At 40.7% G+C, this 24,644-nt stretch overlaps 2 protein-coding genes across 4 annotated transcripts in view; both read left to right on the forward strand.

The window, feature by feature from the left end:
* The first annotated feature begins 1,364 nt into the window (after nt 1-1,364).
* On the forward strand, nt 1,365-22,715 carry trpm2 (transient receptor potential cation channel, subfamily M, member 2). 3 transcript variants are annotated; one of them, XM_039817587.1, is made up of 34 exons: nt 1,365-1,465; nt 2,671-2,774; nt 3,656-3,729; nt 3,925-4,093; nt 4,200-4,380; nt 5,193-5,356; nt 5,452-5,632; nt 5,751-5,812; nt 5,884-6,084; nt 8,417-8,519; nt 9,275-9,396; nt 9,898-10,266; nt 10,711-10,845; nt 10,966-11,095; nt 11,225-11,370; nt 11,685-11,797; nt 12,486-12,584; nt 12,703-12,928; nt 13,480-13,598; nt 13,693-13,825; nt 14,293-14,464; nt 16,725-16,905; nt 17,051-17,232; nt 18,282-18,414; nt 19,270-19,357; nt 19,583-19,664; nt 19,774-19,913; nt 20,004-20,068; nt 20,353-20,382; nt 20,481-20,567; nt 20,671-20,749; nt 20,843-20,935; nt 22,034-22,150; nt 22,323-22,715. In XM_039817587.1, the coding sequence occupies exons 2-34, from the start codon at nt 2,673-2,675 to the stop codon at nt 22,437-22,439; spliced, it is 4,395 nt and encodes a 1,464-aa protein (XP_039673521.1). In that variant the 5' UTR covers nt 1,365-1,465; nt 2,671-2,672; the 3' UTR covers nt 22,440-22,715. The 3 variants fall into 3 exon arrangements, 2 of the variants coding, with proteins under 2 accessions (XP_039673521.1, XP_039673520.1); XM_039817586.1 differs by lacking the exon at nt 1,365-1,465 and adding an exon at nt 2,255-2,365; XR_005640926.1 differs by lacking the exons at nt 1,365-1,465; nt 19,774-19,913; nt 20,004-20,068; ... (4 more) ...; nt 22,034-22,150; nt 22,323-22,715 and adding an exon at nt 2,255-2,365 and having other exon boundaries at nt 19,270-19,470.
* A 1,375-nt stretch (nt 22,716-24,090) lies between these two features.
* Nucleotides 24,091-24,644, forward strand: part of si:ch211-45c16.2 (mitogen-activated protein kinase kinase kinase 13) — a 35,907-nt gene continuing 35,353 nt past the window's right edge. Inside the window, exon 1 of the mRNA XM_039818122.1 lies at nt 24,091-24,182. The gene's annotated coding sequence lies outside the window, so the exon portion shown is untranslated. The remainder of the gene's footprint in view (nt 24,183-24,644) is intronic.

A 24,644-nucleotide genomic window follows, 5' to 3' on the forward strand; every position in this document is an offset into this window, starting at 1 on the left:
AACAGGTTTTGTGAAATTGCTCCTCAAAGTCATGTATTTGTTATTTTAAGTTGTTAATGTTTTCCACACTCTAAGTCAAACTCACAATATTTTGGAGTAACATAATAAAATCCGAGAAAAGTAGACTGAAATACTTAACTAAGAAGGTGTGACTTCCAGGTGGGAACATGTGTGTACAGCAGCAAAATTCCCAGTTAGTGACTGGGGATAATATCTGTGTGTGTGTGTGTGTTTTTTTTTTTTTTTACTTTCTTGATCCTTCCTCTTCAAAGCCCTGCCCAGGAGAAGAGGAAAGGAGGAGAGAAAGAAGAGAGGAAAGGAGGAGAGGAAGAAAGGAGGTGTTATTTGTTAGCTAACGTGATGTCATGATGGACTAACTGACAAACTGAGGAGGTGAAACGGAGGCTGGCCTCTGCAGGACTTATTTTATTTCTTTGTTCCAACTTCCAAGTGGCTTATAGCCTACATTAGTCATGAAGAAAATGGCAAAAAGAGCTGTGTGCGTGCGCACATTTGAATAATGCCAGGCTTTTAAAAAGCTGTCAATACAAACTTGTCGGGCTCGGGCCGAATTCTGTGGGTCTTGTCAGGCCTAACTTGTAAGGCCCGATTACAGCTCTAACTCCTATCGCTTAAAGTTTAATACTGTGAGAGATCTAACACCCTGCTGAACATCCTGCGCAAGAATGGCGTGTGTTGTGTAAGAAATGTGAGGACAGTAGAAGACAGTCCGTGCCTTCATCATTCACACCAATTCAGTTAGCACTAAACACATGGACTGTAACAATAGTTTTATACCATATGGTTTTAAACAGTCTATGACTAAACACAAAGTAACCTCGACAACCGTGACACGATTGTGTGAACAGATACTAAACAAACCGTAGAAATACAATGCAATAAACCTTGCTGTGAGGTTGTTTTGTAAACTGTTTCCAAGGTCATGAATGAACTTTTCCTAGACACTCATCATTTACCAGACTGAATGTAATCGATCAATCTAAACTGTTAGACACAGTAACTATTAAACTCAGAAACTGGGATAGTTTTAATGAATGACAAACACATGTACATGTACATAATCACACTACTGAGAGCCAATCAAAGCTCCGTTCAGGTTTTATATTTTTTTTCCATTTCATCTTTTTGTACTCCACTTACTATGTCTGAGATGTTGTCTGTATTTTTATCTGTCTTGTATGTCTGGTGAGCCAAAGAAAAAATTCCACCTTGGTGAACATTAAAGATGTTCTATTCTATTCAGTAACAAGATCCCTAGTTATACTCTGGAGGTGTCACCCATAGACTGTAAAGTCACCTGGCAACACGGACTGGAACACCTGGCAAGGAACATGAAACAAAGCTCTTCCACACGACTGAAAGTGTGTGTTTTGTGATTACACCAGAAATGACTTCATGCTGTGGTTCATCCAAGTGAAAGGAGGATCTGGAGGCACTTAAAATGGTAATGTTAACTATGATAAATTATACTTTAAATGTTGATTTTTGTTTTTATGTTTGTGAGTAAGCTTTCTTCCCTTCCACCTGGGGTCTGAAATCCCTGACTGAAATGCATAAAGGTGTGTGTATGAACCACTCTCAGACCTGTGAATCAAAAACATATTTTTGTTTAAATATACAGTAGAGGCCAAAAGTTTGGACACACCTCATTCAATGTGTTTCTTTATTTTCATGACTATTTACATTGTAGATTCTCACTGAAGGCATCAAAACTATGAATGAACACATATGGAATTATGTACTTAACAAAAAAGTGTGAAATAACAGAAAACATGTCTTATATTTTAGATTCCTCAAAGTAGTCACCCTTTGCTTTTTTTGATAGCGCTGCAAACCTTTGGTGTTCTCTCAATGAGCTTCATGAGGTAGTCACCTGAAATGGTTTTCACTTCACAGGTGTGCCTTGTCAGGGTTAATTAGTGGAATTTTTTCCCTTATTAATAGAAAAGCAAAGGGTGGCTACTTTGAAGAATCTAAACTATAAGACATGTTTTCAGTTATTTCACACTTTTTTGTTAAGTACATAATTCCATATGTGTTCATTGATAGTTTTGATGCCTTCAGTGAGAATCTGTAAATAGTCATGAAAATAAAAAGGAAACGCGTTGAATGAGAAGGTGTGTCCAAACTTTTGGCCTGCACTGTATATCACAATCCTTTGATTTGGTGGTCATGTAAGGCGTGGGGAGTGGATGGCAGATTATCTTGATTAATGGGAGGAGATTGTTTTGAGAGGGTGGAGCCATTTCACAGTGCAACATAACAAGGCAATTGCAGCCTCTCTGTCCATTTGGGATCATGAAGGATTTAGTGCCATTGCAGGATCTGATGGCCGAATCAATGGGTAAGTGTGTGCACTTTAATGTGGTATTGGTCCTTAATTTAAAAATCTGTTTGTTGGAGTTGGAGTTTCCTGCTATTCCCAGGGGCCTCAGTGGAGGACGTCAAGATCATGCAGGTCACATGTCAGCAAGATAAAGGAATATGTAATACTAAAGTCCCAGACAGGCTCTGCGGGTTTTATAGATTAGGAGTCCATAACTGACAGGCTGTAAACTCTGGCACTTATCTCTTCAGACTTCCTCCACAAGAAGCACTTCTTCTAAGCAGAGGCTTTCAACTCAACTCCATTATTGTTTACTTACTCAGAAATGCTGCCTCAACAAGAGAATAAGGTTCACCCGCGGGAAATAAGGAAGGAGCTGCGGCAATACCAACTGGAACTAAATCAAGGGATTATTCGTATTAAAAAGGTGAGTGTTTGCATGTCACACTGCTTTTTACTTGGTATCAAACAATGTGATAAAGTATAGACATATTATACTGTCAGTGTTGTGTTATATTATGGATCATCATGGATGCATTCATATCTAAGCAGCACTTAAATGTTGTTGGAGTGATGTATCGTAATGCATCATATTTCATAAACTGATACTGTTTTGTTTGTAAAATCTTCATCTGAAAAGTAAGTAGATGTAAGTATGTAGTAAATGTAGATTGTAAATTTACGATATACCCAGTTAAAATGTAGTAGAATAGAAGTATAAAATACCATAAAATGGAAAGACTTAGGCGAAGTAACTAATAAGTCCACTTAAGTACAGTCCTTGAGTAAATGTACTTGGTTACTTTACACAACTGAATACTTCTGTCAGTTTGTGACAAACCTGTACTATATCCCTTGCTAACAAATACAACAAATACTTTAAAAAAATGTGATTAATCATTTACAAACCACAAAATGTATCCTTTTATTATTATTATTATTATTATTATTATTATTTGGCATTTAATTAATCCACTCTCAGTAATGCAGTTATCTACTGATCCAGAGCTGTCGCCCGGCTACCTTGTGTCCCGTAGGTGGAAAGGTCTAGTCGAGTCAGCAGTCTGTTCAGCTTTAGTTCAGCTCTGCCATCACTGATGCAGTGCTGTGAGTGTGAGCCAGCAACCACAGCACTGACTGCAGAGGCTAATGCTGTCAGCTCTTAGCCTGAGGCAGATCTGTGCACCGTAGCTTCCCCATGTTGCATTTAGGATGGGGGAAGCTGAGTCAGAGTCATGGCTGGTTCATACTCTGGCGATCAGTGCAGCCAGACCAGCTAAGCATCTGTCTCTCTCCCCTTCTTTCCAGTGCTGCGCCTTTGCCGCCTGGACTAAGGAGAACATCCACAAGAAGGAATGCCGCTTCTTTGTAAAAGGTGTCAGGTAGGATAGGCTGCTCTGTGCTTTGTTGGTGATGACATTTTCTGAACTGACCTTGTAGTTTGCTGTTGCTGCTGCTGCTGCTGCGGCACAATAATACAGAGCATCTGCCCTCTGGTGTGTTTATGTGAGAGCTGTCACTTTCCTCAAACTGTCTGCATGGAAACATAGAAGCATTATCTTTTGTTTCTACACTAGAGAGGATGTATGTACGTGTGGCTACTCAAAGACCGACCATGTGGATGAAGCCATCAAGCCAGAAGACTTTACGGGCGAGTCGTGGGACAGACACAAACATGTCAAAGAAGTGCCCACAGATGCTTTTGGAGACATCAGCTTTGGTGGTTTGGGACAAAAGACCGGCAAGGTGAAACCATCCTTTTCTTCACCATCTCTCCATTATATTAACATTACATGTGAATGCGTGCCTGTGTGTCTTTATCCTCGCTTTTCTGTCTGTCTGTCATTCTCAGTATGTGCGAGTGTCCACAGACACTAGCCCAGAACTCCTGTACCAGTTATTGACTGAACAGTGGAAACTTTCCCCACCCAACCTGCTGATCTCAGTGACCGGAGGAGCCAAGAACTTTTATCTTAAGGCTAATCTCAAGAACATGTTCCACAGAGGTCTTATTAAAGTGGCCCAGACAACAGGTCAGCCTCAGATTTCAAGGTGTAGCAATGATCAGCGGTTAGAGAGTCTGTGAAAGCGTATTTCCTGAGTACATGTGTAGTTATGGTGTGTGGCCATCTGCATGTGCTAAAATACACCATATAGCCCAGGCTAGTGGTATTTAAAGTGTAATGTTTCCTTATTCACTGCTTACTAATCTTAGTGATGGTGTCCCATTTCATACTGCTTACATTCTAACTGGATTTTAAGTGTGTAGTATGTTCATGTGTGTACTCAAAGATGCCAGCTATCAAGCTACACACAGCTAAAAAAAACAAACACACATTCATTATTTATTTGGAAAATCTTTTTCCTCTTAGTTGAGGTTAATTAGCAGCAGCTTTCATACGTCATTGCCAGTTTGATTGACTTCTGATATTTGCTTATATGCTAACTGGTGGTATTAGCCAGTTAGCTAAGCTTAGCATAAAGATTACAAGCAGGGACTTGTAGTCAGACTAAAATGATGAAAATTGAGCGGAAGTACGTAGGAGGGCAGAGCCAGGCTACTTAACATATCACTTGTGTACAAAAATCCAAGTGTAAGAAAGACAGGTTGAGGTTTTATGAGTGGTTATGTGTGGAACTATATATTGGCCGTGAAGAGTGACCAACCAGTTATTCCTTTGAAGCCCATTGTTTTTGATTGACATACTCAATAATAACAAAGGACGTGGATATCCAAATATTTTTGCCCATATAGTATTTGAAAATACTGTACATATACTTCATGGGTCTAAGTATGTGAACATATGGTCTGTTGTATTGAATTTGGGACCCATGTTGTACACAGGTGCATGGATCATCAGCGGTGGTATGCACACAGGTGTGATGAAGCATGTAGGGCAGGCTGTTAGGGACCACGCCCTGAGCAGCGCCACGCAGGGCCAGATCGTGGCCATCGGAGTCGCAACATGGGGAATAATTCACAACAGGGAGGCTTTGGTGCATTCAGAGGTACAATAAACACATTCACACATGTGGCTTATCTCTGCATAGCATACGTCTTCTCTCTTCTCCATTACTTTCCCTCGTCCTCCTCTTGTCTTCAGGGTTGCTTCCCAGCGCATTATGTGATGAACACTGAGAGCCAGGGCCGACTCTCCTGCCTCGATAACAACCACACCCACTTCCTGCTGGTGGACGATGGCACGCAGGGACACTACGGTGTGGAGATTGAACTACGTAGCCGTCTGGAGAAATGCATCTCTGGAAAGCATCTTGGGAATGAAGGTATTATAAATAGCTGATGCAATGTCTGCAAAAGTACCAAGCTGTCACAGATAACATCTCAAATCTGATTGTTTTTTATTCGTCCTTTAATAGTGATTCTTTATTGTCTAACCTCCAGGGAGTCACGTGACCATCCCTGTGGTGTGTGTGGTTTTGGATGGAGGACCAGGCACTCTAAATGTGAGTAATCCGTTTTCTGTCTCTCTCTCTTTCTTGTCTTGTCTCTGACTGTCTTGTGTGTCTTGTCTCAGACCATCTACAATGCCATGCTGAATGGTACACCATGTGTGATCTTGGAGGGCTCTGGGAGAATAGCAGATGTGATTGCCCAGGTGGCAGGACTGCCATTGACCCGGGTGACTATCGCCCTCATCCACCAGTTAATGAAAAAGTTCTTTGGCCAAGAATATGAAAACTTTCCCGACCTCAAGATCATAGAATGGACAAAGAAGGTATGTGATGACCTCAAAAAATAACAAATACAGACCAATTTACAAGCTACCGTGTCTTTCATACTACTATCTTCATTTAGCATGTTAGTATGCTAACATTTAGTGCTAATACACAGCTGAGGCTGATGGGAACATCATTAGTTTTGCAGGTATTTAATTATAAACCAAGTATTTGACAAATTGGAATTCTGACCCAATGATAGCGCTAGATAAAAATTCAGGGGATCAAAGTTATTACAATTTATTCTCTCGGGACAATGTCTGCAATCCATACCATAATTGCGAATGAAGACATTTCACTCTGAACCAAAGACAATGCCATCCCTAGAGCATTGGCAAAATGTAAATTTAACGTCAAAAAGTAACGTTACCTGAAAACAGCGTGTACTTTATTTTTAGCATCTCACATTACACTTTCAGTCACTATGACCACTACTACAGTCAGAAACATAGTGTTTTGTTTTTTTAATACGTTCTGCAGAGAAGGGAGACAAAATGTAAATTTTATACTTATGCCAATTATATTTTTGAGAAGTTTTAGCCTGCCTTCCTTAGGGTTATCAACAATCTCCTGGTTGCATCTGATGATGATGGCTGCGCCGTACTGGTATTACTGGACTGTAGTGCTGCATTTGATACTGTGGACCATAGCTTAATCACTTTGACACAGCTCTAGTTTCATTCCAATAATATCTAAAAAATAAAATGTTTGCCATTGCTACTGGTGATGCTTCATCCTCTACCTATCAAGGCTCAATTTTAGGTCCTCTAAAGTTTTTTGTTCTCTCTCTTTCGATTAAGGATCATAACAAATTCAAGAAGACATAATCACATCACTACTATCTTAGCCTCCCTTCTTAGGCTACCAATTGATTAGTGGTGTCAACAATAATCGATTCGGCGATGCAATGCAATGCGGGGCATGCACGATTCAGCATCGATGCGGCAAAGTGCCATAATCGATTATGTCACTGTTTATTTTCTGGCCTTGAGTGGACAATAAAGTTGTAAAGTTTCAATTACTTCTGTATCAAAGATACAGGATACACACATAGCAGCCAATAAAATCTGTTGTTCAATATCCTCTCAAGGATCACTGTCCCGTTGAAGGGACACTGCGTCGCTGTAACCTCGATAAAACTTCCACTCATGAGCGTTTTTATAACTTTAAAGCATTAAATCTTCCAAATATACACACCAATTGAAAGCTTAGCCTCTAAAACAATTCAGCCGTAATCTGCGCAGCTGTCGAGAGTGCATCCATACCTGTTTTCGTTGTCCTTTCAGCAACAAAGTGGTATGTTGCCCAAAACTTGATTTTCATAAATCCCCAAGAGTCCAAGGAAATGTAATATCCAAGCTTTATATTCCAAAACGATCTGTTCGCCTCACAATGTTGAAGTTTCTGGCCGAATCACAAGGGAAAAACGCGAAACAATTTTCCATTTCCGCACTTGTTATCGCCGCTAGCTTCTCTGCCCAGCTTGCTACATGCTCAAAGTGGGCGTCATCGAATTCCCTAGCTTCTAAGCTTTTGATAGACATCTCATATGAGCCAATCCGTTCAGGTTTGAGGCCAATGAAAGCGGACAAGCCGATGACAGCAAAACGGACAGACATTTCTGTAGAAAAATCAATTTTTGAGTCTTTTGGCATCTGGATTTTTTCTATAATAACCTGAGACATGTTGCTATGGCCTGGGTGTATCTGTATATCACCAGATGTGTTTACAGTATTTTATTTTGATCATTTTACAGATGTATGACTTGGACGGAAATAAAAAACCTCCATTCTAGCCTCTGTAACTCTGTGTCAGTAAGGCCTAGAATCACCCTGACACTTGTAACAAAAAAAATGAGTGTTTCCTTTCCAATGATGTCAGGCAGACCCCAGAGTGTCAATGTATGTGGGAGCTGTACCACTTTTAATTTGGGTATGTCGTTTAGACCAAAAAGAATGAAATTTCAGCCGAATCTTAACAGGATATCTGACTGATTGCCTCATGACTGATGAAAAATTTGCCTTGTTGTGTGCAGTAGAATTTTGATGCATCGCAATGCATCGTAGAATCGAATTGAATCGAATCGTTACCTGGTGAATCGTAATCGAATTGAATTGTGAGGGCAGTGCCAATGCACACCCCTACAATTGATTTCCGAATTGATTTAATACATTTATTGGTTACTTTCACAGCTAAAAGTCTAGCCTCAAAATAAACCTGTGAACTCTTGCCTTATGAGCCTGATCAGAAGCTCTAGCAAGGGTCTCCCAGCTATGCCTCGGTCCAGAGTTGATGTGAAATCCCACACATTGTGTCTCCTTTCTGTGCCAGATTCAGGACATCATCAGGATGTCTCACTTGCTGACAATTTTCAGAATAAGCGAGGACAATCACGGGGATGTGGATGTGGCTATTCTTCAAGCACTACTCAAAGGTAGGTATTTGGTTTTCATGCAGATGCTCAGTGCCAGACCGGACTGACTTTAGGCGTACAACACATCGTTAAGTATGAAGACGAAAAGGCTTAGTGCAAAACCAGCTCTTAGCAAGTATAATGTTGCTTCATAGAAGACTAATCAACTGGACTGTGGTATCAAATGTACTGAGATCAAAAACCAACACAGGTATTCTTGCAGATTTTTTCCCCTTAATGATTGCTTTCTATACAAAAATGCATTGATAGCCATACCTAATCTATTCATGAAAAATGTGTAGTGCTTCTTGCAAATGTGTTCCTACTATTGCTAGTCTTGAGAAAGGCTGACAAAATCCATTTATAGCAAGCTTAATGCATGTTGTTTAAAAGCATAATAAGCCAAAGTGAGCTAAAAGTGAGTCCACCACACTGGACATTCAGTTAGCGTTTTGATAGTGATGATTCATCATTCTAGCTAAACTACATTTGATCTACTTTGTTTCCATTTCTGAGCTTTATTAGCAATGGAATATTAAAATGCATTTCCAGGCAGTCCTCATCGTATTCAGCGAGTACATCCGCTGTCTTTATTGGGTCTGTAGCAACAAAGTTGTTTTTAAGTAAAGCCTTTCTACTTGCTGCTTGATCATGCAGTGTGACCCTGATATACTGTATGTAATTTTACAGAATATAAAGTGCTAAAAAAAATGGTATTGTTTTTAACTGTTGGTCGAGTGTCACATAAGTTGTGTCACTATAAATTCTTCACTCAGCTTCGAGGAGCAGCGAGTCCCTGGGAATCAAGTGCTGGAAGAGGCAGCTGGAGCTGGCTATAGCTTGGAACCGAGTGGACATAGCTGAGACTGAAATCTTCACTGAGGAGAGCCAGTGGAAGGTGGGTTCACCTAATATACAACATACTGTCACATCAACACCAGCAGCAATCTTTGTCAGACTGTCAGGAGTGACAAATAAAGGCCATCCTCTGAATTCGACACTGTGTTGCAACCTGTCTTATCTTTATTAAGATACTGTAAGATAGTGTAATGGACTGACTTTGAAAACTTGGGAAATAATAGTACGATAATTATCTTTGTCGCAGTCATCTGATGAAATAGCATAAGGTTTGAGTAGGGGAAATTTCTAAATGGAGATTTCATCCAATAGCAGCATGACACCAAAACTTTGTATCAGAAACCTATTATGATATGGTATGTGTTGTATGATAAAATCAAATGAATAGTATCATAAAAGCCTTTCTCCACACTGCTATTCCAGTCACTTTACATTTTTAAAATTTTGAACAATCCTCCCTGCATGATAACCTCCATATGAAATTAGAATTGTGTGTTGCTCTGAAAAACTGTTGTGTTCTCCTGGCTTGTTCCCCATCCAGTCCAGTGACCTCCACTGGGCCATGTTCTCAGCCCTGGTTGGCAACAAGCCTCTGTTTGTGAGTCTGCTGCTGGAGAACGGTGTGAGTCTGAGGGATTTCCTGCAGGACGAGGCAACTCTGTGTAAGCTTTACAAATGGCTGCCCAGCTGCATCTTTCTGCGCAAGCTGGCCAAGCGGGTCCAAAGCTGCTGCAGCAGGAGGAAAGCATTCCCCATCAAGTCTCGAGCTCACTCGGAGCAAGGCAAAATGATCTCCATGACTCATGTGTCTGATGAGGTGTGCCACCTGCTGGGAAGTTACACCCAGGCCCTCTACCCCCCCTCCAAAATGACAAACCACTTCAACATGTCTATGGAAACATCTGTATCAGTGAGTTTGTTTATCGATTATCTACAATTTAATAAATGTAGACAACCAAAACTAAGTGATTCATACTATACAGTACATACCTACTAATCCAATTTGGTGGTATTTAAGACACTGAGGTCATGTCTTCTTTTTAATTCTGGTAACTGGGTTGTTTTTCTTCACTCTTACAAACTAATACATGGTGGATATTTTCTGATTCCAGTATTATTTTTAAATGATCACTTTAAGGCCACCAAATAAAAAAAGGGATAAAGGATTCAGTATTTTACCACCAGAATTGTGGACTGGGCGTTTAGATCAAATTTATTTAGAAATAAGATTTACAGAAGGCACGATTGAACAGTTAGCTAAAGAAAAATATGTACAAAATTTCAAATTGTGTCTGGACATGCCTTGGAAGGCTAAACCATGCACTTAATGCACGTTCCTTCACTTTTCGTCTAGCTGTCTCAAAGTCCGACGAGTTCCCAAGCTCCACTCAGGGAGGATGTTGCTGCACAGAGGGACCCAGGCAGAGACCTTTTCCTTTGGGCTGTTGTCCAGAACAATAAGGAGCTGGCTGAAATTGCCTGGGAGCAGGTGATCAAAACACTTACCCTTATACAGACAAAGTTTAAAATTAGTAATTTGTGTGTTTTGTGTTGTGTGTGTGTGTGTATGGTGTTGCATCTTTTTGTATCTGTATATGCATGTGCACAGTGTAGAGACTGCATGTCCGCCGCTCTGGCCGCCAGTAAGATCCTGAAGACAATGGCAGAGGAAGGAAGTGATGCAGATGAGGCAGAGGACATGCAAGAGCTCGCCAATCACTATGAGAAACACGCCATTGGTATAATACTACAGATAATGAGTAGCTTTACTAATGTGAAATATAGGGATGTTACAAGGTTATCATTACTCCTCATTGTGTGTGTGTGTGTGTGTGTGTGTGTGTGTGTGTGTGTGTGTGTTTTCCCAGGTGTGTTCAGTGAGTGCCACCACAGCGACGAAGAGCGGGCTCAGAAGTTGTTGGTTCGAGCGTCTCCGTTTTGGGGAAGGACGACGTGCCTGAGGCTGGCACTGGAGGCTGATAATAAAAGCTTTGTAGCTCAGTCAGGTGTTCAGGTAGATACACTTTCAGATTCATCTTTAGGGGCTTTGCTTTGAACAATTTTAGAACTCAGGAGCATGTCTTGAAATCCTGAGACGTTCTGAAAAATTTGACATCTGTTTGCACTGTAACGTAGAACATTCAATGCATGCCCCACAAACTGTGTTGAATACAAAACGTTTTGGAGTAGAAAAAACTTAGATCAGTGAATTAAAACCGATGAATACGATTTTCATTTTGAGCCCAGACGCAGATGTGAGTCATGAGTATTTAATCTCAACAACATAGATTGCTGCAGATTCAGTCTGATAACATGTCTGTCTTCAAGGCTCTTCTGACACAGATCTGGTGTGGTGAGCTTTCAGTGGTCAACCCTGTGTGGAGAGTGCTGATCTGCATGGTCTTCTTCCCACTTATCTACACTAGCTTTCTGGTTTTCAGGTGAGTCCTATCACTTAACCTGTGTGAAACTGTAAGGGAAGCCATCTTATCAAAGTCATTCTGGCCTATGATTGTTTTGCATGGTCATGTAACAGCCAAAACATCCAAAGCCTCAAGATGTTTAAATATTAACCCATAATGCCGCTGTGGCTACTGAATATAATTTACATTGGTTTTATAATATTCAAAAGACAAAGTCACATGCTTTTATTGCCCCACTTTAGTCATAATAATACAAATTATATTGGTGTCATAAACTAGTTTCAGGAGTGCAGAGTCCAAGTCCTTCATCTTCCAAAAACTCTGTTTAAGGACTTAGTTATATGACAACATGTCAAAGAGCTCTGAAGCTGTTGTTCAGAAGAGAGATATATATAATTCTTGTATCCTCTGTTGAATAGAATATAAGCTGTTTCTGTTACTGTGTACATACAATAATAAAAGAGTAATAACATTCCTAATAGATGCATACATTTGGTGTTAAAAAATACAGGTTTTTCATTTGTATTTATTTGACACCACCTGGTGGCAGCAATACCTCTTTAACTGTTTTCTTTGCTTACAATAACCGATTTATGTTGTTTTAATATCTGAATGTATTAACATATCTGTGCTACTGCTTGTACTACATCTATAGTGATGCTAAAAAAATGTTATGGTTTCTTAATGAGTTATAATTCTCCCTTAGACATGATGAAGTCATTCAGAGAGATGCTGCGAAGAACGAGGAGAACAAGACAGTGGAGTCAGTAACAGGAAGTACACTTCGAACAAATTATCTTGGCCCGTAAGTAGACAGACTATATATTTTACATTGTTTTCATTGTCAAAGTTGTGATTTTGCAGGTCACTTAGGGGAAAGCAAGTGTCTGAAATGTCTCTGACCCCTAGTGTTCTGTCCACAGCGATCCCTCCAGAGTGCAGCGCCCAAAGCCTCTAGACAGCTGGTCCAGGCTGGTCTACCTATACAGCTCTCCGCAGGTCAAGTTTTACTGGAATATCGTGTCTTACTTCGCCTTCCTCTTCCTGTTTGCTGTGGTGCTGATGATTGACTTCCAGGCCACGCCCTCTGCTGGGGAGCTGCTGCTTTACATCTGGCTGCTCTCTCTGGTGTGCGAGGAGGTCAGACAGGTGAGAGAGTGCAGCTGGGACACGTGTTATTGCTGCCTCCAGCAAGTATGCCTTATTCTAAGAAATATTTATATAACTACTTCACTAGTCTCGCATTGCCAGACCTTCCTCCACAGCGCTGCGAAGGAGGGTCTGGCTATTCCACACAACATAATGGCTTATATTACATACTCTGGTTTATTGACATTTTTTAAAACCAATCACAATCGTCTTCGACGGCGTTACCTCCGCAAAATAGCCTCGAGAAGGAAGTTGTTTTGGTGGAACAAGTGTACATTCATGAGTTGTTTAAGGCATGCAACAGAAAACTCAGATTGGAAATATAGTCTAGCTCACTGTCTGGAATTACCCTGCAGAAATCTAAGGAGCAGTTACCCATAGTCCTCATAAATTGACCGGAGTTTAGAACGCCATCACAAAGAAAGCGGAAGGTGACTGATATCCAGCCGAAAATTAGGGAAATCCAGCAGAATTTCTGGCGGCACCGGAAATGTTGATATAGACTACTACATCACTCAACTGCCAAACTTAATTTATCTTTTCTATCTCAGTTGTTTTATGATCCTGATGGTTTTGGGTTTCGTAAGAAAGCCAGGATTTACATCAACGACCTGTGGAATATTTTAGATGTTCTGTCCATCCTTCTCTTTGTTATCGGCCTTGCATTTAGGTAAGTTTCCTCCCTCCCAAACAATTACTTTAGGCCATGGAAGTTCTTTTCACCCTTTTGGTTATCTATGAATCACCAAGTTTTTCTTTTTCAGGCTGACAACTGAGCTGTTCTATGCGGGAAAAATCCTCCTCTGCATCGATTTTGTTGTCTTCTGCCTCCGTCTCATGGCTATTTTCAGCATCAGTAGAACCCTGGGACCCAAAATCATCATAGTCAGGAGGATGGTGAGAGGCAAATTATGATTGCTGACCTGATGTAATGTGGGAGCAACTGCAGAACACAATTCTATGCTCCAAAACACCTTTTATCTAATACAAAAAGAGGCTTCTGCCTCACTTGGCCTCCATCTGGTGTTTGCAGATGAGATATGGACCTTGTATTAAATAAAAGTGTTGTGGCTGGTCTGTACCTAATTATTGTCTGTGCAGAGATGATACCTGGAGCAACAGGGCAACCTTTTAAATACTGAAACTTGTCACTGCTAAATATACAGAAGAGATCCTTTGGCAACGTGCAGATTGACAAAATCCAAGTTTCTTAAATTTAGAATTTGAGAATGTAGCCCAATAAAAGTCACTCATCAGAAAATAAAGTCTCTGCTGTACATACATTAGTACATGTCACAAGTTGCAGTATTCAGATGTGTCAAAAGATATTTCTAGCTTATGATTGATGTCTGTTTGTCCCCCAGATGATGGATATGTTCTTCTTCATGTTCCTGCTGAGTATCTGGGTGGTTGCATACGGTGTGGCCACACAAGGCATCCTCATCCAGAATGACAATCGGCTGGACTGGATTGTCCGAGGGGCAATTTATGAGCCGTACCTCATCATATTTGGGAATTTTCCCACAAATATTGATTGTGAGTGGAGATGGAAAATAGTATTACTTGCTTTGTAGTCTCGCATTGCCAGACCTACCTCCACAGCGCTGTGGAGGAAGGTCTGGCTAGTCCACACAACATTCCGGGATGGGAGACAAATGTGCTTAGGTTTAGTGGCATTTCTGTAAACCAATCACAATCATCTTGGGCGACGCTAAGTGCTAGACACAATGACAGTGCCTCTGCAAAATGGCCTCAGGAAGGAACTTTTCTTTTTTTTCCCCTTTTTTTATTATTTTTAAATTTTCACATCCCATGACAAACAATACAATCATTAAAACAAACGTAAAAAACAAACAAACGGAGTGTCATCTCCCTCCAATTTCCCACCCACCCCTAAACCCACCCAGTTCAGGTCCAAAGCGGACGGGGACATACAGAACGGAACATCACATGGTTAACAAACAAAACTGAGCCCCATGACCTAAAATCCCCTATAACTAACAAGGACTTCCAGTGTCCCCGACTCCCAGACCAACAGATCAGTCCAATATCAGAACAATATCGGCATAAACAGTCCTTCATCTTGGCAGCATCACTAGCTCAAGGCACAGCACTTGAAAGAGAAAAAAACAAATAAAGACCAACTGTACTGTAAAGTCCTGAAAACAAAGGTAAAGACACTGTGGCAAAGCCAGAAGATAAGGTCCCAGTCCTGGCAATGCTTGACCAGGGGCGGCAACACTAGCCACGCCAGCCAAGGCTAGTGGAGTCTTTAAAGTACGGAACATATACACCAACAGCCAAATAAAAAAAAAAAAAGGTAACATTAGCAAAGGGAGGCTTAGGGCAACATTAGCAGCTTGTAACTATGAGCCTTGAAACATTCTTACCAGAACAGAACATCTTACTCTGTCCTGTTTTCTCCCTTTCATTCCAAACCTGACCAACGTCAGTCTCCCTTCTCTGCAGAACGCTTTAAAAATAAAAAAATGTGCCATGAATTGGAAAATAATCAGTTTTTACAGTCTTTAAATATGTGACAGGGCTCGACATTAAGGCTTGTCCACTTGTCCGGGACAAGTGGATTTTTTTGTAGGGCAAGTGGAAGAGAAATGTAGCCTACTTGCCCCACTGGACAACTTAAAACTCAAACAAAATAAAATGCCATGTTACTTCACATTATGTGCCACTCATTACTAGGGTTGGGTACCGAACAAATAACGTCGGTACTACCAAGGACCAGGGACGGACTGGGGCTAAAAAACCGGCCTGACTTTCTCCCAAATAGGCCCATCATCCGGCCATTTGCCCCTAGCCGTGCGCGACAGACACTAGCCAGGAAGTCCTGATACTATGCCACAGTACTGTAGCCTATCAGACAAGGTATTCATAGCAAGTAACATCTCAAAACCAATGATGATAATTGGGGTTGTGTTTATTAGCCATTTGTGCCCTTGACATGCTATCTCCTTTTCCCTCTTTCTTTTTCTATTTTTAGCCCCCGATAGCTTTTTTGCTTTATCCATCTTTTTCCATAGATGACAATTCACTACTGTACCTGCTCGCTCAGCGCTCACGGCGCCCCTGCTTTTTTATTACAAATATTACGAATCCTACTATGGCCACGCCAAGACCGCCCTTCAATACCCCCCCGCTCCCTCTTTTACAGTATGTCAAAATTCTATGATGGAATCTGAGATAGGGTGCCTACTCGAGCCTCTTAGTCCTCTACAATGTTATGTAACATTGAGGAAATGCAGAAATGATTTAGAAACACACAAAAGCAGGTAGATATAAAAAAATATTTTTAAATCTTTTTTCTTTTTTTTAACCATTGCTTTGGCGCCCCTATGCGCCACATATAGCGCATACCCACTTTTTGTGCCACTGCAGGCACCACTGTGTTCACTATGAGGTTGTTTTGGTGGAACGTGTACATTCAAACTAAAACTCAGATAGTCTAGCTCGCTGTCTGGATTTACCCAGCAGAGATCTGAGGAGCAGTTAACCATAGTCCTCATAAATCGACCGGAGTTTAAAATGCCAACACAAAGAAAGCGGAAGGAAACGGACATCCGGCTGAAAATTAGGGACATATGGCGGAATTTCCGGCGGCACCTGAACAATCCAGGAAATGAAACGTCATTGATATAGACTACTTGCTTTGTAGTTGAAACGCTGTAGTATTGTCAAGTGTAAAATTACTTAATAATTATTAACATTTACAAGGCTCTAGACTGGTTGTTTGAATTAAGATATTATAAGCACATGAAAACAATCTCTTTGCCTTCTGCAGATGCTGCATTTGACATAAACTCCTGCAGCATAAATGGCACCAATCCTCTGAAGCCCAAGTGTCCGGTGCTGAATGAAAACCAAACACCAGCTTTCCCTGAGTGGCTCACCATCATCATGCTTTGTATATACTTGCTCTTTGCCAACATACTGCTGCTCAACCTGCTCATAGCCATCTTCAAGTGAGTTCTCCACCACGTGTGTGTCTTAACTCATTCATATTTTGAGCTTTTCTCTGCAACAGCTTTGATGCTAATAATACCTTAATACCACTTTATAACCAGTGCTCCCTTTTCATCCTCCGTCTCTCTCTGTGGTCCTGCACAGCTTTACATTCCAGCAAGTTCAGGACAACACTGACAGAATATGGAAGTTTCAAAGATACGAGCTAATCAAGGAGTACCACAGCCGCCCTGCTGCCCCTCCTCCTTTCATCATCTTCAGCCATCTTTACCTCTTCATCAGGAACATGGTGATGTGCAGGCCCCCCATCATAAGTAAAGAGTTTAGTAAGTATTTACTTATTTATCTCGGTCTGCTGCAGTAGTGGACTTCATGGTTGTATGCTACAGACTTCCACTCTAGTTTTAGCTTTATCACTCTGTTAAAAAGCTTTATCATACACATTCTTACTGATTTAAGACTACAATGGTGCATTTATGAGCCAGATTGTTATCAATATAGTCAAATCCTTGAAGAAATAAGGTCATATTCCCAGATATGCTTTGGCAAAACAAGCATTTTTTTTTCATTTGAGAACTTTGATGACCTTTTGTGTTTACAATTGGAGTACAATTTACCCCCGTTTACACCCACCTGTTATCATGAAATCCTATGCTTAGGTCAGTCACATGATGACAACTAAACCAACTCCATGACAACTGTTTACAATTATTAGATTCATTATTGACCTTAGATGTAGAAGTTTGACAAAAAACAATCTAAGCACAACGCTTTCAGGCACATCTCATTGCCTTCATCAGCAGGCTCTATTGTAGTCCAGCCTTTACTTCCGTGAGCATCACTTTGTAACACACGTTATAATGCTCGCCTAGCTGCTAGCGTGGCACGACCTCATACTCTGCTACTGACTGGCTGATTATTCTTACCTAGCTACTGCGCATGTGCAACTCCCAACAAATATAGAATAGAAGTGTGATGCCTCACTCGGTAGCTAAAACATAGAGCTCTACACACACGGTGAAAAGAGGAGCTGCAGCAATGTGCAATACAACAAAAATATGTTTTTTGAAAATTAAACCATGTAAACCTATTCTGGTACAACCTCTAAATACAATTATGAACCTGAAAATGAGCATAATATGAGCACTTTAAAAATCGTCGCCAAAAAGTTTTCCCCACCCCTACAATTTCGGCTGTGCATGAAGAGAGATCGTAACCCCTGACCTTTCTCCAGCCGTCCAACGACTCCTGATCAATGGCTTTTGACCCCTTCACAGTCGACGCTGTGACTAATTTTGGTCTGATGCTCAATTTGCATACACACGTGCACAGTATTAGATAAGATAGTAAACAAGCATCTTACGCTATTTTTCAGAGAGAGAGCTTCCTCAGATGGAGGAAGAGGAGCTGTTGTCCTGGGAGGCCTTGATGAAGGACAGATACCTGCTGTCCACACAGCAGGAGCAGAGCCAGAGCATGGAGCGACACATCTTGGACACGTCTCAAAAGTAAAACTCCCACAGGAATGTAGCCCAGTGTAGCTGTGTAACAGTCCTCTAGAGTAATTCTGTCTGTGCGAGACCCCTTGTCACAGCTTAGTTTTAGTCGTGAACCAAAGTGGTATTTTACTTCCACAAATTGTTTCATTTGAAATTTTAGAGTCCTGTAGGGATACGACTATTCAGTATTTTACAGCAAAAAACGACAAAGGAAAAGTCAGAAAGAAATGATCAGATTTGACACCCAGTTGGAAATAAACTTTAATATACCCCAATCAAAATGATTGTATCAATAATGGTTCAAATGAATATGTATCAGTGAAAAGGTGTCAGTCATAGGGAAAAACCTACAGAGAGGGTGCTTTCGAGCGTCTTGTTTTGGTTTTACCACCCGCAGCTTTACTGTTGTGGTTTCCCCTGCACTGCGGTCTTCAGCGTTGTTTCCAGCCACAGCAAAAACAGGTTTAAAGGAATAGTTCAACGTTTTGGGCAGTGTACTTACAGTACATTACATGAGAAGATTGATACCACTTTCATGTTTGTCTGTTAAATATGAAGACCGTTAAATACTCGTGGACAGAGCCAGGCTCGCTGTTTCCCCGTTTCCGGTCTTTGTGCTAAACTAGGTCACTGGAGGCTGTAGATTAATATTTAACGGACAAACATGAGAGTGGTATCATTTTTGTCATCTAACTCTCGGCAAGATTTCACAAACTATGGCTTTATTAATGCAGCAACATAGTCAATGTTTTTAAGGTTTGATGAGGCTCAAATTCTACTTTGACTAAACATAAAGAATATTTAACATTAAACTATATTCAAATAAATACCAGGCACCCACACTGTGTTTGTTTGTTTCCTGAGGGTTACCACCATAACCGATCGACTGGAGAGGGGAGATGAGACGAGCTCTGCTGCCATGGTGCAAAGACTGGCTCGACTAGAGGAGCAGGTTGTGACCTGATTTTTGGTTATCACTGATGTTGCACCTGTGTCTGTAACATTTGACACTATGCTGTGGGAGCAAAACGCACGATGCAGAAAAGAGATGACACACTTCTTGATGTGCGTTTGTTGAATGTTCTCTCCAGATGTCCTCGGTGGAAAATCAGTCATCTTCGAATGTTGTATAAGCAGTCATCAATGTTTTTGACCTACTTTTATTTCATCACATCAGGTCGTCCAGTCAGCCAAAGCCCTGCAATGGATTATGGACAGTCTGAAATGTCAGGGGTTTGCAGCAAAAGAAACACAACCAAGTCAGCAACCAGCTTTCTCATTCATTATTACTAAATAATAAATAAATAATTGTTAACATATTACACATCAAAACTTCTCATTTGCGCTCACTTTTATTCTTCCCTGCAGCATTAACTACAACAGACGAGTCCCCTGACATTTATACGTCAGAGAAAGAAGACAGGTTCCACGTCAACGCCCGTCAGTTTCACTACCCCAGCAGCAACGTCACACGCTTCCCTGTGCCTGAGGAGAAGGTGCCATGGGAGGTATTTCACATACATTTGCACCAGCCGCTGGACCTCACAACATCACTGCATAAAAAGATGGTTTATTGTTTCATGTCCTCTTTTTTTCAGGTCAGCTTCAGCTCATACATTCCGGCTTATTACACCTCTGAAGACAGTGAGGACCATGTAGATGGGTATGTTTTTACCAAGAGAAGACCATACATGATGTGTTGTTCCTATCAGGCTTGGTATATGTGCAGCTAAGATAAGTCATTATAGGTGTTTTTGTCAAAATAACAAGATTTTTCCTATTAAAACATCTTGAAGCAAAAATAAAAATGTAATGTATTTAAAGAATTTCAAATCTATTTTACATAAATGAATAACTAACCTTTTTGACCTAACCCAGTGTACACTATCTCATTACAAGGCCTCCTAGCTCCTTATCTTGTTTTTCATTTATTCTTTTGCCTTACAGATCAGAATCAGAAGCCTTAGATAATTACAGGTATGATACTCAATAAGATATACAAGGCACACGTACAGTAACCTTACAAGCATGTCTTGGTGTCTGTCTAATGTGTAGCCTATCTGATCTGTCATTAGAAACCCAGCAGGGAGGACGGGCATCAGGGGACGAGGTGCACTAAGCCACCTTGGTCCAAATCTGAATGTAGACTTTGTGCTTACACGGTAGGACCTCTCACGTCCTTCCATTGCTTTTTAAAAAGTTGTTTCACCACTAGATTGCTTGGCCTGATCTATGACTTTAAATTATTATTATTATTTGTTTTAGCTGGCGAGATTGCGAGGGATCTGTTTTAGAGTTCCTGGTGGTAAGGGATGAGAGCCAGGAAACCATGGCTTTACCTGGGGTGAGTCCCGCTGTTAGTTCACTTCAGCTGGTTTTTACTTTTTTGAGCTGTTCCAATAAATGTAACTTTCTGTTGTGCTTTTAAAACCGTTAGCGACGGGTCCAATCTGCCGATGACACGCCTCTGATTAGAACCTGTATGAAGCTGTATGAAAAAGTAAATGCAAAAGTATCCGAGGGAACAAAGGTAGGTCTGTTTAACACTTTGGTTTGCCTTCATTGAGCTTCAAGGGGCAATTTAGTTTACAGACAGCAGTTTAGACGAATAAGAAAGTCAACGGGGAATAAAAAGCAACAATAAATTCATGAAGTAGAGATGTACACATGTAAACACCACATCACTTGTCACTAAAACCATTTAGAGACCCCAGGGGGCAGCCACATGTTATTTGCAGCTGGTAACAGGTTCAATTTTGTTGAAAAAGTCAACCACAAAGCTGGTAGTAAAGTAAGTAAAACAACAGTAACATGTATCTGATTAAATATTTAAATCAAAGACAAGCTAGAATTATTAAAGAATGAGAGCAAATCTAGTTTAGGAAGCATCTATAAAATGCATCTGACAATGATTAGGTCTTGAGATGAGTTTTAAAACAATCAACCGATTTTGCTGATCGGACCTCCAGAAGGAGACATGAATTAGGAGCCATGAGAGTAAAAGCTTGATCATGACAAGAGCTGGGCACAACCACGAGCCCTTTATCTAAAGACCTGAGAGGACTTATGGACTTGATTGGGAATCATAAATAGCCTCTAGGTTTATGGGGATCAACTTTGTAGCTGGATAGTCCCCTATCAATAACTGATGTGGTCTAATAGAACAGTCCTGCAATAAGTCCTCCCTTCATGAAGGTGTAATGTTAGACAGTACTGTTTTAGAGAGGTGTTGATTCAACTGTATAATCTGTATTATACTGTAGTTGCAGTTTGCGGTGCTATAGAACTGCCTTACCTTATACTGAGAGGTGTTTCTATTATTTAGCCTACCCTCATTGATATAAATGGGGTGGACAAAAGCAAGAAGACTTCCTCTGACAATCTCCGACATCTGATCACACCAAAGTCTTCTACTACTAAAATGTTTTGCACTTACAGTAGAAGAGCCTCTTGTCTGCAGTGGCTTGTTCAATGACATATGGCTGTTGTGAAGGATCAAACCTGTTGATTTGATAAGTGTTTAGCAATTAAATTAATTAGATGAATGATACTTAATTTTTAACATGCTTTTCTTGACTCTGACATTGAGGAACTTTGTTGATTCTAACATGCAGTTACTGTGTTTTAGGTGTTTGAGGGTTATGTGGATGACTGCAGGAACACAGATAACGCCTGGGTGGAAACCACCGTCCTCAACATTCACCTGGACAGAACGAGCCAGGAGATGGAAGATATCGACAGGATGGTGAGAACATTATTATTATTTGATTGTTTTGTTTTACAGGAAGAAGTTGACTGCTGGATTATTCATTTCCTCTGCATTTGGGAGATATTTGGGGATGAAATTCAGGTCAAGATTCTCCCCTACAGTGAACACAGCATTACTTATCTTTGTTTTGTGATTATCTCCGGCTCAGGTAGCGAACAGCCATGGCGCTCTTCAGTGGCGGGAGGTGAGCGGCAAAACCAGACTTAGCTCAAACCAAAGAGACTCTCTGCGGAAGGTTGCTGAGCTGCACAACAGGAAGTTTTGATGTTCAACGATACTGTAGCTGTAAATGTGCCTCTCCAGCCACAGGGTTCTTTCTGCCTGTTTGTGTGGCCTTTTGTTAAGGCTGATTAATTCTGTTGCACTGAAAGCACTTGAATCAAGACACCATAAAGCCATGATGTAGGCCACTGTAGATTATTTCTGCACAATTTTCCTGTATATTAAGGTATCTGTGTAACTTGCAGTTTACTTCACAGTGTGACCTTTACATAACCAAGCACTCCTGGCCTTATAATAATGATTAAAAACCTAAATTGAATTGCTTGGCTGCTTTTGTTGTTTATTAGAAATGCATGTGTTGTCTCACAATGTTCTGCAGAGAAATTAAACTCACACTGAACACAATGGGAAGTATCTTAGCACAGTGAACTCATCATTATGAATATTTTGTTCTAATTTTAGACAGTGTTTTTATCCACCTGCCAGGCGTGCAGCGTTGCAGTAGTTTCGGAGCAGCTTCTGGGGCTGCTCATTGGCTCAGGCAGAGGTGGCCATGCAGTATCGGTTTCACACCCTCTTCATTCCGATCTTGTTTTTTACCTTTTAGATAATACTTTAATTTGTAACTTATCGCCCTGTGAACTGATTGCAAAGTTCCTACAGGCACCTGAATGAAGACGTTTACTTGTAAAGATGTAACCCTGTATACTCTGTAGGCCGTCCTGCTCAACAGTAAACTGTCTGATCTGTTCGGACATTCCTGCCTTTATTATTATTGTTTATCCTTTAAGTTCCCGGCGGCGCAGCGCCATTGAAAGAAGAAGCTAATTTTAACCATAACGCCAGAGAGGAGAAAAAATAAAGAGCTCCCACTCTACTCGGGTTCATGATCCCAAACAGCACCACAAAGCGCAGCTTATACCAGAACTCACTGGACCACATTTTATATAATAAAAAGATTTTGTTAAAATCTAGTGATATAACGTTTTTTTATTTATTTTTTTATAGTTTTGTATGTTCATCAACTAGATTTGAACAGATTATTTTCATATGTGAAAAATAAAATTTGTACACCAATAAAAAAAGAAGTGTGACTGCCCCCCTTAGTGCCCCCATTGCGCCAAAATTGCCCTCTTCGATGGTAGATACCCATGGGTGGTGGAAGTGTCCTTCCAGTGAAGAAATTGTGATAAAGGGCCCTCTAGTGTGCCCTTACATTGGAGAAAACGTGACGCAGTGCCATACAGGCTGCCATTCATGCTAGAAAACTGTATGGTGCCCCACAGCATGAAGCTGATTTTTTTCCGCCCCTGTCCCTCAGACAGTGTCAGTCTGCCACTGGTATCAGTGGACTCCACTGCCAATTTTTAATCTGAAAACCTGTCAAATAGCAAACAATAATGGTTTGCCACTAATTACTGATTTAGAGGAAATAGTCTAGGCCTACTGAGATCATTTACTCAAATAAAAGTAATAATACCACAATATAAAATACTCAATTAAATCAATCCATCTTACTCAATTGAAATACAGAAGTATAAGCATCAAATTTGAATAACGTATCAACAATAAATAAATAAAAAAGTACTCCTTATGCAAAATGACCCCTACCCTCTTATAGACGATCTTTGACGTTGCGTTTACAGCATGGTTTACAGGTGTACGTAGGGGCCAGTGTCCGGAAGTGACGTAACACGCTCACAAGACAAATATATGGACCGAGAGAGCCAGAGCAGGGGGAGAGAGAGTAGCAGGACATCTCTGAGGGATTCAACGGAGCTAGACGGTAATATTCTCTATTTTTTAAATGGCTTTATCGTAAGACGCAGCGTAATAGTGACATTAAAACCCTTATATTTGCATAGTTTGACGAGAAACGATTTGATTTGATTGTTGGATGAAGCTAAGTGTAGGCTACTGGCTGGGGCAGCTGTCAGTGGAGCTGCGGACTATGCGTTAACACGGCGACAATGGACTGTTAAACCAACTGTTTATAATGTTCATGAGCAAATGTTCAGCCTCAAATCAAGACCTATAACACCTAGCTAGGTACTGTTAGAGAAAGCTTGTACGACTAGTTTGAATCACAAGGAGTTCACAGCAGATATAAAGTCTTGCGCATACAAGTATTAAAAGGTTGGAGTTCCTTTTCGCTTTCATTATGTAACCAAGTGGAATACTGAACTAGAAAAATACTATTTCCTTGTCTGTTTTAACCAGGAGAAAGCAGGAAATTACAGGCTGCTGT

Source organism: Perca fluviatilis, chromosome 12 (genome assembly GCF_010015445.1).
Source record: "Perca fluviatilis chromosome 12, GENO_Pfluv_1.0, whole genome shotgun sequence".
Taxonomy (NCBI): Eukaryota; Metazoa; Chordata; class Actinopteri; order Perciformes; family Percidae; genus Perca; species Perca fluviatilis.